This window comes from Ranitomeya variabilis, chromosome 1 (assembly GCF_051348905.1).
Source record: "Ranitomeya variabilis isolate aRanVar5 chromosome 1, aRanVar5.hap1, whole genome shotgun sequence".
Classification (NCBI taxonomy): Eukaryota; Metazoa; Chordata; class Amphibia; order Anura; family Dendrobatidae; genus Ranitomeya; species Ranitomeya variabilis.
The window spans coordinates 907,015,587-907,029,254 of NC_135232.1; the positions used below are offsets into that span (position 1 = coordinate 907,015,587).

The 13,668-nt window shown below is 40.6% G+C and overlaps 1 protein-coding gene across 3 annotated transcripts in view; it reads left to right on the forward strand.

The window, feature by feature from the left end:
- COL25A1 (collagen type XXV alpha 1 chain) overlaps positions 1-13,668 on the forward strand; it is a 643,948-nt gene that overhangs the window by 538,229 nt on the left and 92,051 nt on the right. For all 3 annotated transcript variants that reach the window (XM_077278990.1, XM_077278988.1, XM_077278989.1), the window contains 5 exons: positions 1,593-1,661; positions 4,998-5,042; positions 10,027-10,071; positions 11,461-11,538; positions 12,045-12,068. In XM_077278990.1, coding sequence (XP_077135105.1) covers positions 1,593-1,661; positions 4,998-5,042; positions 10,027-10,071; positions 11,461-11,538; positions 12,045-12,068 — 261 coding nt within the window. The remainder of the gene's footprint in view (positions 1-1,592; positions 1,662-4,997; positions 5,043-10,026; positions 10,072-11,460; positions 11,539-12,044; positions 12,069-13,668) is intronic.

A 13,668-nucleotide genomic window follows, 5' to 3' on the forward strand; every position in this document is an offset into this window, starting at 1 on the left:
GTGATTAACAAAGGGAAATCAGGGGCTCTGTAACAACAAAACCACGGTCAGGTAGACCAACAAAAATGTTGTCCACAACTTCCAGGAAAATTGTTAGGGATGCAAAGAAAAACCCACAGATAACATCAGCTGAAATACAGGACTCTCTGAAAACTAGTGGTGTGGCTATTTCAAGATGCACTTGAAGAAAAATGGGCTGCGCGTTCATGTCACCAGAAGAAAGCCATCACTGCTCAAATGCCACAAAATATCTCACCTACAATATGCAAAACGGCACAGAGACAAGCCTCAAAACTTCTGGAACAAGGTAATTTGGAGTGAAGAGACCAAAATTGAACTGTATGGCCACAACCATAATCGTTACATTTGGAGATAGGTCAGCAAGGCCTATGATGAAAGGAACACCATTCCTACTGTAGAGCAGGGAGGTGGATCACTGATATTTTGGGGATGTGTTAGCTACAAAGGCACAGGAAACTTGGTCAAAGTTGAAGGAAAGATGAATGCAGCACACTATCAGCAAATACTGGAGGCAAATTTGCACTCATCAGGCTGGAAGCAGTGCATGGGACGTACTTGTGACATTCCAACATGACAATGATCCAAAACACAAGGCCAAGTCAACCTGTCATTGGCTACAGCAGAACAAAGTGAAGGTTCTGGAGTGGCTATCTCAGTCTCCTGATCTCATTATCATTGAGCCACTCTGGGGAGATCTCAAGCACGCAGTTCATGCTAGACAGCCCAGGAATTTACAGGAACCAGAGGCTTTTTGCCAAGAAGAGCGGGCAGCTTTAACATCTGAGAAAATAAAGAACCTCATCCACAACTACCACAAAAGACTTCAAACTGTCATTGAAGTTAGAGGTGGCAATACACAGTATTAATAGTAGAAATGGGGTATGTGAACTTTTGATCAGGGTCATTTGGATATTTTGGGTTGTCATGATTTAAAAAGTTGAAGTCCTCTTTTTCTCTGAAAAGGCAATTTGCTTATTCAAAACAGAAAACACAGTAGTTTAACAATAAATGGCTTCACCCAACCACTAACCATGAGTGGAGAAAAAGTTTTGGTGTTATCATTCATATTCTCTGAAAAAAGGCCAAGAAAGCAAAAATTCTGCCTGGGTATGTGACCTTTTGAGCACAACTGTACATGGGTTGTTTCCTGAAACAATAGAAAGTATGAGTTTAAAAAAGCCCCTAGTGGCCAGAGAGAAAATTGCAAGATTTGTATTTTTTATTTTTAATACAGATTGTGATATGTACAATACAGCCTTGCAAAAAATGTTTTAGATATGCATTTGACACAAAAACCTGATTTAAACGATAGGTATTTTTATGATGATGCTTCTTTTTAATGTGGTCACAGATACAGGGGCCTGGGAGGGAACAGGGGAGGGAGTATCCTACAGAGCCAAAAAATGTTAAGGGATAAGTTGGCAAGATATGTACTAAAGAGATAAATGTGGACATATAGGGAAGAAAAGTGGAGAGCTAGTTGTGAAAGATTGTAAACGGTGAGAATTTGCAGAAAATAAGGATTGATGGTTAACATAAAGTATGTGATGTCTTACCGTTTGCATTTATAGGGAGAACGTGGTGAACTTGGCCCTCCAGGAAGAGGGGAAAGAGGTCTCCAAGGGGTCCCAGGTGCAAAGGTATGACCTACAAGTGTACTGGGTGCTGTCAGGCAGATTAGTGCAATGTAACTTATTTGTCATTCTGATAAATCATACATTTTACTTTATTGCAGTAGGTAATAAATATTCCTTTTATTGTCTTCCCCACCATTAATTATTTCAGCAAGTAAGATTCACTTAGGATTACACTGCTCAGAAATTCCTGAGCTTTCTTGTTCTCAGATGTACCGGTAATCATTGCCTGGAAGACCACATAGTTACACTTCGTGGTGTATCTCTGGATAGGGACTTTCATAACATCATAAACCGGTGATATATTGCGTGGCTTCCTTGGAAGGTCTGACTTCTTTTCAGTAATTACTTGTCTTAAACAATATCTCTTAATTACAGTCATGAACGTGTACCGTGAACTTTCCTGACCAGTATATCACAAGTGTGTACCTTATTTTAAGATGTGTCAGGGAAAACGAGGATCTCTCTTTCAGCTTGTAAATTCCTGAATGCAGGTTTATGACTTTAATATATCTTCCCTCATTTTTCCTATTATGTAAACCTGTTATTCAGATGACTGGTAATTCAGATCTGCCTAATATAAGGCACTGTATCTCGCTGTACTAAGTGCCCTGATTGCCTTGACGTTATTGTGAGGCCGTTCATTTCCAGTTCAAGAGAACCTTTGGGTATTATAGAGCATATTCAAAGCCATAAAATAGTAATCATAATCTCAGAGGTAAAAATAATTGTAAAGCTTGCAGAATAATCATGTTAATCACATGATATTCATGAATAGCTTAGCCAGCACCATGTGCTCTGACTTGAGTATGACGTGGCCTTGGCCATGTTGGTATGAGGCCAAGGCTGTTATCTGTAATATGCATGCATTATATACACCTGCTTGGGTAACTGTAGTGTAAAATCTCATACGCTTAGGTTAAGAAGGTCCAAATGGCCCACCACAAAATGGCCTAAACTTGTTCCTTGACGCCATATGTACTATATCCAGGGGGTATAATTATGTATATTTAGCCAATAAGCACATTCTTGATTAATTAAACTGCATTTTGAATTATTATTATTTATTTATATAGCACCATTGATTCCATAATGCTGTACATGAGAAGGAGTTACATACAAATACAATGACAGACTGATACAGAGGTGTAAGGACCCTGCCCTTGCGGGCTTATATTCTACAGGATGGTGGGGAAGGAGACAATAGGTTGAGGGTTGCAGGAGCTCCGGTGGCTCCAGCCACCAGTAGCTGTGAGGAGGCAGCGTGGTCAGTGCAGGCTGTAAGTTTTCCTGAAGAGGTGGGTGTTCAGGTTCCGTCTGAAGTATCCGAATGTGGTTGATAGTCGGATGTGTTGGGGCAAAGAATTCCAGAGGATGGGGGATATTCGGGAGAAGTCTTGGAGGCAGTTGGGTGAGGAGCGAATAAGTGTGGAGGAGAGAAGGAGATCTTGGGAGGACCGGAGATTACATGAGGGAAGATATCAGGAGATTAGTTCAGAGATATATGGAGGAGACAGGTTATGGATGGCTTTGTGGGTTAGTATTAGTAATTTGAACTGGATACGCTGAGGGAATGGGAGCCAGTGAAGAGATTTGCAGAGGGAAGAAGTAGCATTTTAGTAGCACAAGCATTTTAGTAGATTGACGGTTGAGGAATGGACCGATTCTGGAGATATTTTTGAGCTGCAGGCAACAGGAGGTGGAAAGAGCTTGGATGTGTGGTTTGAAGGACAGGGCAAAGTCAAGGGGTACTCCGAGACAGCGGACTTCCGGTATGGGGAAAAGCGTGATGTCGTTAATTGCGATAGATAGGTCAGGTAAGGAAGATCTATGAGATGGAGGAAAGATGATGAGTTCAGATTTGTCCACATTGAGTTTGAGGAAGTGAGAGGAGAAGAAGGAGGATATGGCTGATAGACACTCCGAGATTCAGGACAGCAGAGAGGTGACGTCTGGGCCAGAAAGGTAGATCTGAGTGTCATCAGCATACAGGTGGTACTGGAATCCATGAGACTTTATGAGTTGTCCCAGGCCAAGTGTATAGATTGAGAAGAGTAGGGGTCCTAGAACAGAGCCTTGGCGGACTCCAACAGAGAGAGGGTGGGATGAGAAGGTAGTATGGGAGTGGGAGACGCTGAATGTGCGATTGGAAAGGTATGAGGAGATCCAGGATAGGGCGAGGTCTTTGATGCCAAAGGAGGAGAGGATCTGTAGTAGAAGGCAGTGGTCAACTGTGTCGAAAGCAGAGGACAGGTCTAGGATGAGGAGTATAGAGTATTGTCCGTTAGCTTTGGCTGTTAGTAGGTCGTTGGTAATTTTGGTCAGGGCAGTGTCAGTTGAGTGATAGGGCAGAAACCAGATTGTAGATTGTCGAGCAAGTTACATGAGAGATGGGAGGAAAGTTCAGCCTGGACGTGCTGCTCCAGGAATTTGGAAGCGAATGGAGCAGCGATATTGGGCGATAGCTGGACATAGCAGAAGTTTTTTAAGAACCTCATTCTGGTCTCATAGATTTACATTGAGTTGTAACTTCAGGCTCACTGGAGCAATAAGTCAGGTCACAACCTGTAGAAGACAACCGGAGCGACGCTGATAACAGAAGACATCTGCTATTATGTATATTACTAGCGGCAAGGAACTTAGTGATTTGAGTTGGAATTTTAAAGCACCACTCCAGCATTTTTTTATTTTCTGGAGTGGTGTCACTAATCTAACAGTCTTCATGACACTGAACATGACAGAGCCCGTACGGCCATACTGTAATTCTGTCATTTTACAAAACTTTCACCATTCTTCTGTTTATCTCTTTTCTTATCTCAAGCTGTTTTAATATCATCTAGTTTTATATATGTTAAGGCATTAAAAATGTAGAGATCATTCACTAGGAACCCAAAATTTAGATAATATTCAAAATAGTCTCATCATTGTAAAAGTGCTGGAGAATAAAAGGTGAAAGTGTCATTAAACCAAGCAGAGGAAGTAAGGTAATTGAGATTCTAGAAGCCCATTATATTTTGCTGAATTTAAGGAGGTACAATTATATATCACTGGGCAGCCACTTTGACCTCACACTTGGCCATTGAGAACTCTATGACTGTCTTCTAATCCACCGTTCTCATTGCATGACAGGTTCATTACCTATACATGTATGTGTTATGCCAATTATAACTCTTCACCTCTGACTTAGGTATATACAGACAGATGAGGTTCCTGCCACACCTTTAACCTTTTCTAGCATGTTCCACTGTTGGACTGTATTTCTCAGATCTATAACTAGTTTATTCCTCTATAACTATTATAATCTCAGTCGATCCTTGCTTTTCTGAATTTTGCATGCTCCAGGGAGAAACTGGTGAACCTGGAAATAGAGGCCCAAAAGGGTCAAAGGTCAGTAATTTTTTTTTGTGAGAGTTTTTGTGTAACACATAACAGAATAACTGTATGTTTGTTTAATGGAATGAAATTAACAACCTGAATTGAACATGGTTTGGTCTCTTCTGTATATTTCAATCCTTTACTATGGCTCCATCTAGTGGCATGAGCATGAAATGCAGATTTAGTGAATTAATTTTTTAGGATTTTTCTGTCTAAAATATTTCTTACAATGAAGAACCAAAAATAAGTTTAGAAACAGTTATTAAGAGTAAAACAAGTTATTCTTGAGAGATGCATAAAGGCAGTTACATCAGTATTTCCCGTCACCAATATTAGTGGTTACTCTAAATTCATGAGATGTGTATTAATGTGTGATTATTGGTCACTTAAACTAAAAAAGCCCAGATATAGATTAATTAGATTTATGTTCTGCAAATCAAATATAACCTTTCTGAGAAACAATACCTCTTGTTTGTAGAAGAACAAATTGTGTAAGAATCAATAACATATGATGGGTGCATTTCATCACCTGGAATTTTTATAGAAAGTGAATTTCACCTTGTTTTTACAAACTAAATTGACTGAGCTATATACTTAGAAATGAAAACTGAATTATTTGCAGAGCAACGTTCTGGTGTGCTATGTTCTACTGTTTGCTATATACTTAGAAATCCAAACAGAAGAAAATAAAAGGATGCTATGCTAAAATTGTCTCATGTCCATAAAAATAGAATTATTTGTATTCAATATTCACATAAAAATATGTATATGTATAGATTATCACATAATATTAATAAGGTTAAAAACCCACGCATCTACAATGTGATAATGCCCATCGGTGTCACGCCAAGATAACGTGCCGAACATCCCTAAAATCTAAATCCAGAACACATATAAGGCATGATTCATCAAAGCTTTCTAACCAGAATTCTGGCTTACAAGCTTTAAAAAGTCATGAGGTTTAGCAATTATTGGCATCTTCATGCCAGTTTCTCCCAGCTTCTCCAAAATGGCAAATTCATGACGAGTGACAATTCTCAGTCCAGCAGAGGCTGAAGTAGGATTTGTGATGAGGCGCACACAGAGCTGTACGCTGCTCGCCCAATGCTCCTGATCAGGGCCAGACTGGGACTAAAATTCAGCCCTGGTAATTGAAGTTACACAGGCCCACTTGTCACATGGTGACTGTATAATATCTTTGTACACTTGTAGGCAGGGCCGGTTTTAGGCAAAGTGGGGCCCTAGGCAAAGATTAAAATGGGACCCCAAATGCTAACATATTGCACATCACACAAAAGCATTTCAGTTGTATTTACAAGCGCTGAGTTCAGGCCGCTAAATGAGTTTGACCGACAATACTCAAGTTGTTCAACACTTGCTTCCCGGCCTCTTTCCACCAGCTGAGGAATAATGATGGGATAGAACGATCACTAATAGATCACTAACAGATCCCCCATACAGTATCATGTTATCAGCAGCACATCTACAGTTTAAACCGGCGATGTGCTGCTGAGAACAATGATTTTTGTTCCAGCAAAAACAATCTGAATATGCAGCATTTTACTTGTTTAGTAAAATACACCCCATAGTCCCCCATATATTATAATATGCACCACAGTCCTCCATATAGTATAATACACTCCCTATAGTACTCCATATATTGAAATACACTGCTCAGTCCTCCATATAACATAATACACTCCTCATAGTGCTCCATATAGTATAATGTACCACCATAGTCATCCATGTAGTACAATTCACTTCCCATAGTATAATGCACCCCATAGTTCTTCATATAGTATAACCTATTCCCCATAGTCCTCGATACAGTATAATGCAGCCCACATATAGTATAATGCAGCCACCACCCTACAGAATATAATGCAGCCACCCCAGAGTATAATGCAGCCACCCCAGAGTATAATGAAGCCACCCCATAGAATATAATGCAGCCCCCTCATAGTTTAATGCAGCCCCCTCATAGAGTATGATGCAATCACCCCTCAAAGAATATAAATATAATACAGCCCCATAGAATTTAATGTAGCCCCGAATAGAATATAATACAGCCCACCTCCCCACAGAATATAATGCAGCCCCATCAAAGAGTATGATGCAATCATCCCTCATAAAATCTAATACAGCCCCCCATAGAATATAATACAGCCCACCTCCCCATAATATATAATGTAGCCCCCATAGAATATAATGCAGCCCCCAATAGTATATACCACAGCCTCCCCCATAGAATATAATATACCCCCCATAGTATATAACACAGCCTCCCCCATAGAATATAATATACCCCCAAAATAGTATATAACACAGCCACATAGTATATAACACAGCCTCCCCCATAGAATATAATATACCCCCCATAGTATATAGTAAAGCCCGCATAGTATATAGCACAACCCCCATAATATATAGCCCAACCCGCATAGCAGATAACACAGCCCACTTAGCAGTATATAGCACCGCCCACTTAGAAGTATGCAGCACAGCCCACGTAGCAGTATACAGCACACCCACATAGCAGTATACAGCACAGCCCACGTAGCAGTATACAGCACACCCACATAGCAGTATACAGCACAGCCCACGTAGTAGTATACAGCACAGCCCACGTAGCAGTATACAGCACAGCCCACGTAGCAGTATACAGCACACCCACATAGCAGTATACAGCACAGCCCACGTAGCAGTATACAGCACACTCACGTAGTAGTATACAGCACAGCCCACTTAGCAGTATACAGCACAGCCCACATAGTAGTATACAGCACAGCCCGCATCTCTCCTCCCCCCGAGAATAGCCCCACAGTCCAGTAAAAAAAAACAAAAAAAACATACTCCTCACCTCTCCTCGTGCCCGCATTGCTCCCTGCTCCTGTCTCGTTGGCTGCTGCTGCACTGCCTGGGACACAGTGAGTGCGCGCGCACCCACAGTGTCAGAGGCAGAGTGGGGAATGATGGGAGAGGGGGCATCAGCAGACGCTCTCTCCTCCATCATTGCATTCAACTGTACCGGCGTCATAGACGCTGGTATAGTTGAATGTGGCGGCGCTGGTGGGGGGGTGAGTCGGCGTTCAGCGGCCCACTACTGGCACCGGCCCTTCTGGCATTTGCCAGAAGTGCCCGATGGCCAGTCCAGCCCTGCTCCTGATTCATGAAAAGTCATATGCCTCTTCATGAATCAGGAGCGTCTGAGTCCAGCGTGCACCCTCACACCGGTCTCAATGAATCAAGCCCACAAGACAAAGAAACACTCATATACCAGCACAGAAGGTGATGAGACCATATACTTATCATTGCAGTTTCCGAAACAGTGACCGGTACACAAAAATAAAATGAACTAGATACCTGAATGAAGATATATCTATATGAACAAAGCACATGTAATCCTTGAAAGAGTGCAAACCAAGAATGCTGAAAAAAAAAAGATAATGCTATTAATCAGGAATTGTGTCCCAGATGAGTAGTAATTGCTGCTCGGCACAGATCCATCCCATTAGGTTCCTGTATCCTCTTAATAATATAAATCTTGCAGAGTTTAATTCAGCAGAACATATGTTCATCAGAGCATTTGGTTTAGTGATGAAATTTTACATATTTTGAAGGATTAGTATATTTCTGGAAAGCCCAGAGTAAGTACAATACCATGAATTAATGTGACTGTCATGGAAGTTTACACACAAGCTCACAGCACAATAGCTAGTTGTCTGACTAGCTCACACATCCACAGCCATAATGTCCATAGCTCCTCACCTTCTTTGTTCAATAAGTTCATAGTTATAGGCTCACAGCTATACAGCATTATCATCTTGCAACTTCATAGCTACATATAGATTTATTGCGCCACAAGTTCGTAGCGCCACAGATGTATTATATGCCAAGGTCATTGCTTAACAGCTACATCATTCAACCAGTTCAGAACTCCACAGTTTCATTTTCTCACAAATTCAGAGTTCATGTCATCATTATCCTACAAGTTCAGAGCTCCAGGGAATTTTTTATCCCACAAGTTCAGAGTTCTTGGGATTTTACCACCTACATTTTCAGAGCACCTCAGCTCCATTATCTCACATGTTTACTTGTGCACAACTTCATGGACCCACAAATACAGATACCCAATGCTTAAACATCCCACAAGTTCAAGGCTCCACAACTTTATTATCCCGTAAAATGAGCAGGCTTTGATTTTCCACAAGTTCACAGCTCCACATCTTCATTGGACTACAAGTTCACAGCTCCACATCTTCATTGTCTCACAAATTCAGAGCCCCGCAGCTTAAATAGCCCACAAGTTCAGAGCTCCACAACTTTATTATCTCACAAATTCAGAGTTCATAGACTTTATTGTCTCACAAGTCCACAGCTTTAAATCTTCATTGTGCTACAAGGTCATAGCTCCACAGCTTCATTATCTCACAAATCCAGAGCCCCGCAGCTTAAATATCCCATGAGTTCAGAACTTCACAACTTTATCTCATAAATTCAGAGTTCATAGACTTTATTGTCTCACAAGTTTACAGGTTTACATCTTCATTGTGCTACAAGTTCACAGCTCCATAGCTTTCTTGTCCCCCATGGGTGCAGCTCCTCAGCTTCATTTTAAAATAGATTACCCAATTTCAACCAGTTCCTTTACTGAAATGAGAATGTTTTATTGGCTTTGGTGCAGCAAGTGACAGTAGAGCACAAATCAAGAGTGACACAGGTGGCCCGGGATTTTTTACAGGAACTCCACTCAGAGACACTGACTCATCTCCACAGCATCTTCTCTGTCTGTATCAGCTGTTCCTAGGATTAGGACGTGAAGCCACCAATTCAGCTATGTTCACACACCAAACAGATGCTTAATCCATGATTAGGTGGCAATGCAATTCATTAGGTTGATTGTAGGTTAACTTGTGTGTGCATGAAAATATTTAAGTAATTGGGCCCTTGACTTGTATTAGTTGTTTTTGCAAAATTGTATATTCTGTAATTTCAGGGAGAATCTGGAAGCAGGGGAGATGCAGGTCCTATCGGTCCCAGAGTAAGTTGACTTTTTGGTACTACATGATTTGGGTTTTTTACTGGTAGCATACAGCAGTGAAGGCACAGTGTTTGTCAAACTTTGCTCTTGCGCTATGTCCCTATGTTCCCTCTTTAAAGGGAATCTGCCAGTAGGATCAACACTCTTAAGACATCTATATGGCGTGGAGGTCATGGGAAGCTGAATAAATGATATCTTAATATGTGCAATCTGATGTCTTATTCCAGAGAAATCCCCATATGTAAATTTGTTGATCAAGACTATGTGCCAGACACTGATCTGCATGAGAATCTGCCTCCAGAGATTATTATAAATAAAAGGGAGAGTTACCTGCAGATTCTCATGCAGATCAGTGCCCGCTCCATAGTCCTGAACAGCTCATTTACATATAAGAAAAACATGGATTTCTCTGGAATAATGACATCAGATTGCAGATAGCAAGGTATCATTTTATTTACCTTCCTGTTAGCTACATGCCATATAGACGGTTTAGGAGGATGATTCTGCTGATACATTCCCTTTAATTTAATCTCATGATACATGTGAATTGGTGAATCCTTGTGTAGGTACACACCGACCTCAAGAAAAACAGAAAAGCCTCTTTTGTGGCAAAGCCCTTAAATAGTGGTAAAAAAAATGCTCTAAGGGTTGCCCCCTTACAGAAAACTTATTTCTATAAAAAAAGCATAACGAATATTACTTGTGTTCGCCTGGTCCAGCAAACACTCTTCCCTGCTGCCACAGTCTGTAAGCAACAATCAGTTTGTTTTTTATGACTGCTGCTGCTTATAGAAGAAGGTTTTCTGAAAGTGGATAACCACAGGGTTGGTGATAAGTGTCCACTATTGGAACCGCACCTGATCACACGAAAGGGGGTCATGTATGAATTAAAAAGCTGACCTGCATGCGCATTGCCACTCCATTCACAGTCTATAAACTATTAGCTGAAAAGTAAATACAGAGGTCCACAGACACAACACTATAGCTTAGAAATAATCAGCCACAAAATATACCAGAACATGTTACAGCATGGACAAAATAATGGACTCAGTACATATTGAAGTGTAATCATATGGAGGAAGAATGTACACAAGGGCCAAATAATTGTAGGGGTTTCTCCAAAATTAAATATGGACAGGATAGGTCATAAGTGCCTGATCTCTTGGGGTCCTTCCGAATCCCCTCACTAGAGATCAGACATTTATAACCTACCTTGTCCATATTTGATTTTGGAGAAACCCCTATAATTATCTGCGCTCAATTACTATAAAAGTACCAACAAATAATATACAAAATGAAGCAACGTGGGTAAAAATAACCTTTTTTCAAGATGAATAAATAGGTGAAGAGGACAGTAAAATGAAGCTTGTTTTTTTTTATATAAAACAGGGCCCCCCAGGGCAAAAGGGTGATCAAGGAGCAACGGAAATCATAGATTACAATGGAAATATCCAGGAAGCATTGCAGGTAAGACACTGAACGTCGTGGGGTAATGCATGGCTATTAGGGAGTATTAGTCTGCTTTATGACTAACAGTCAGTGGAGACCTGGGCTTCCTTTCATAAGTAGCTTTATCGAGTGTTCATTTCAGGGGAGTTCATTAATCACGCCGACTTTCTGGCAGTCTTTTACTGTCTCTTTGATTGCTGCTGGCTGGTTGTAATATAGAGATGTTCTGTGGATTATTGCCTGACATCATCTGCCGAGGACACACATGATTTATTACACACTTGCTGGTTAGTTTGTGGAGTGACAAGTATTTTATATATGACAGTTACTGTTTTATTCAGGATCACTTGGGAACAAGCGCTGGGATAGGATGGAGGCTGGAACCCATCCTGTATATCAGGATCACTAATTCTATGCTGTTTAATGATCCAATGTTTGCTTTAGTGGAGAAAAGCTGTACTATGTTATAGTATGCTGTAATACTAAACACAATGTTATTTCTTGTCACTATGGCTTGTCATCAGAGGATTACTGCCATAACAGTTACGGTAATGAACCTGCATGGAGTGCTCATACATGTCACGTGTGGCTCAGTGCTTTGTGTTTCTGCATGCTTAGAATCTAGACACATGAAAGAATGGATCTCTATGAATCCACTACCTACTAAATACCACCATTTCTCTCCCCTGCTGCCTTCCAGGCTGTAGTTAATAGAAGGACTAATAATCTAACACAAAGCAAATAGTAGAGAAGGGATATAACTGATACTAACCACTGAGTTCTTAGCTAAAAACATCCATATGACTGTTACAGTAATATTCTATAACCATAATGTAAATTGTAAAGAGTGCGTCAGGGGCCTAAAGGTATATAACCCAAGAAGACACTAATATGGTATGAGTGGCAGCCATGTTTCATGTTTTCCATTGGGGCTCAGGAGTTCTAAGTTACACTCTGCTAATCATAACTATAAAGAGTATATTCTGAAATAGAAAAAAATAACACCTAATCTGAGAAAAGCATCATATAGAAACAGAAACCCTGATTCCAGTGATATATCACTTACTGGGCTACTTGCTGTAGTTTTGATAAAATCACAGTTTTATCAGCAGGTGATTATCACAAGTAAACCTGCAGCCATGCAGTCCTTTACATTTATGAGCTCTGTATAATCCCACCCCCACCACTGATTGGCAGCTTTCTTCCTATGCACAGTGTACACAAAAAAGCTGCCAATCAGTGGCATGGGCGGGGTTATACAGAGCTCAGCATTCAGAGTACTGCTAGATTTGCAGAAGATAAAATAGTGATTTTATCAAAACTGTAGCAACAGACTAGTAAGTGATACATTGCTGGAATTGGGGTCTCTGGCCCTACATCATGCTGCTCTCAGATGGGATAGCAAAAACTCAGTTGACAGATTCCCAATAAGAATATGGATCTCTTTTGCTTTTTTAAAACAAAACCTAAATATTTTAGAAAATTAAAATCTAACTTTTTCTTACAGATATAAAAAGGACCAGTACCCTCGACATGTCTGTTTTAGAAATGAATTGGATTTCTCATGGAATAGCAATTCTAAATCATCTCTTCTTATAATCCTAAATTGGGCTGTCCCTCTGTTATTTGTCCTAAAAATGTGTAAATAAATTGGCAATTGGGCGTTACAGTTGTCACACATTTCACTTGCCAAAGGAGCCGCCCCCAACGCTGGCTGTAACATTGGCAGCCATTGGACCACTTCAGCCTGTAAACGACTGTTGAGCCCAGTTGTCAATTAATTCATAGATTTTGGGGGGAATAACAGAGGAATTGTACAGTAAAGTGTTATAAGAAAAAATGCTTTGCAATCCATATGTCATGAGGAATCTAAATATTTACTATAGCAGAGATGTCAGGAGAGCTCAGAGGTTCCCAAATATTAAATGTGGCTACAGTTCTCTATCGCTCCCTCCATGTCTGACATGGGTGCTCCATTTCTTTATGCCTAAAGTTGCTCCTGTGTTGGCATATGGAGCAATATGCCAAATCTGAATTACGACTCCCCTGCCTTTCCACTACTTTGGGATGGACACAGCATTGACCCTGGTCCATCTCACATCAGTGCAGCGTGCCACAGGACTACATGCATCAAAAGTGGTTAGGCTG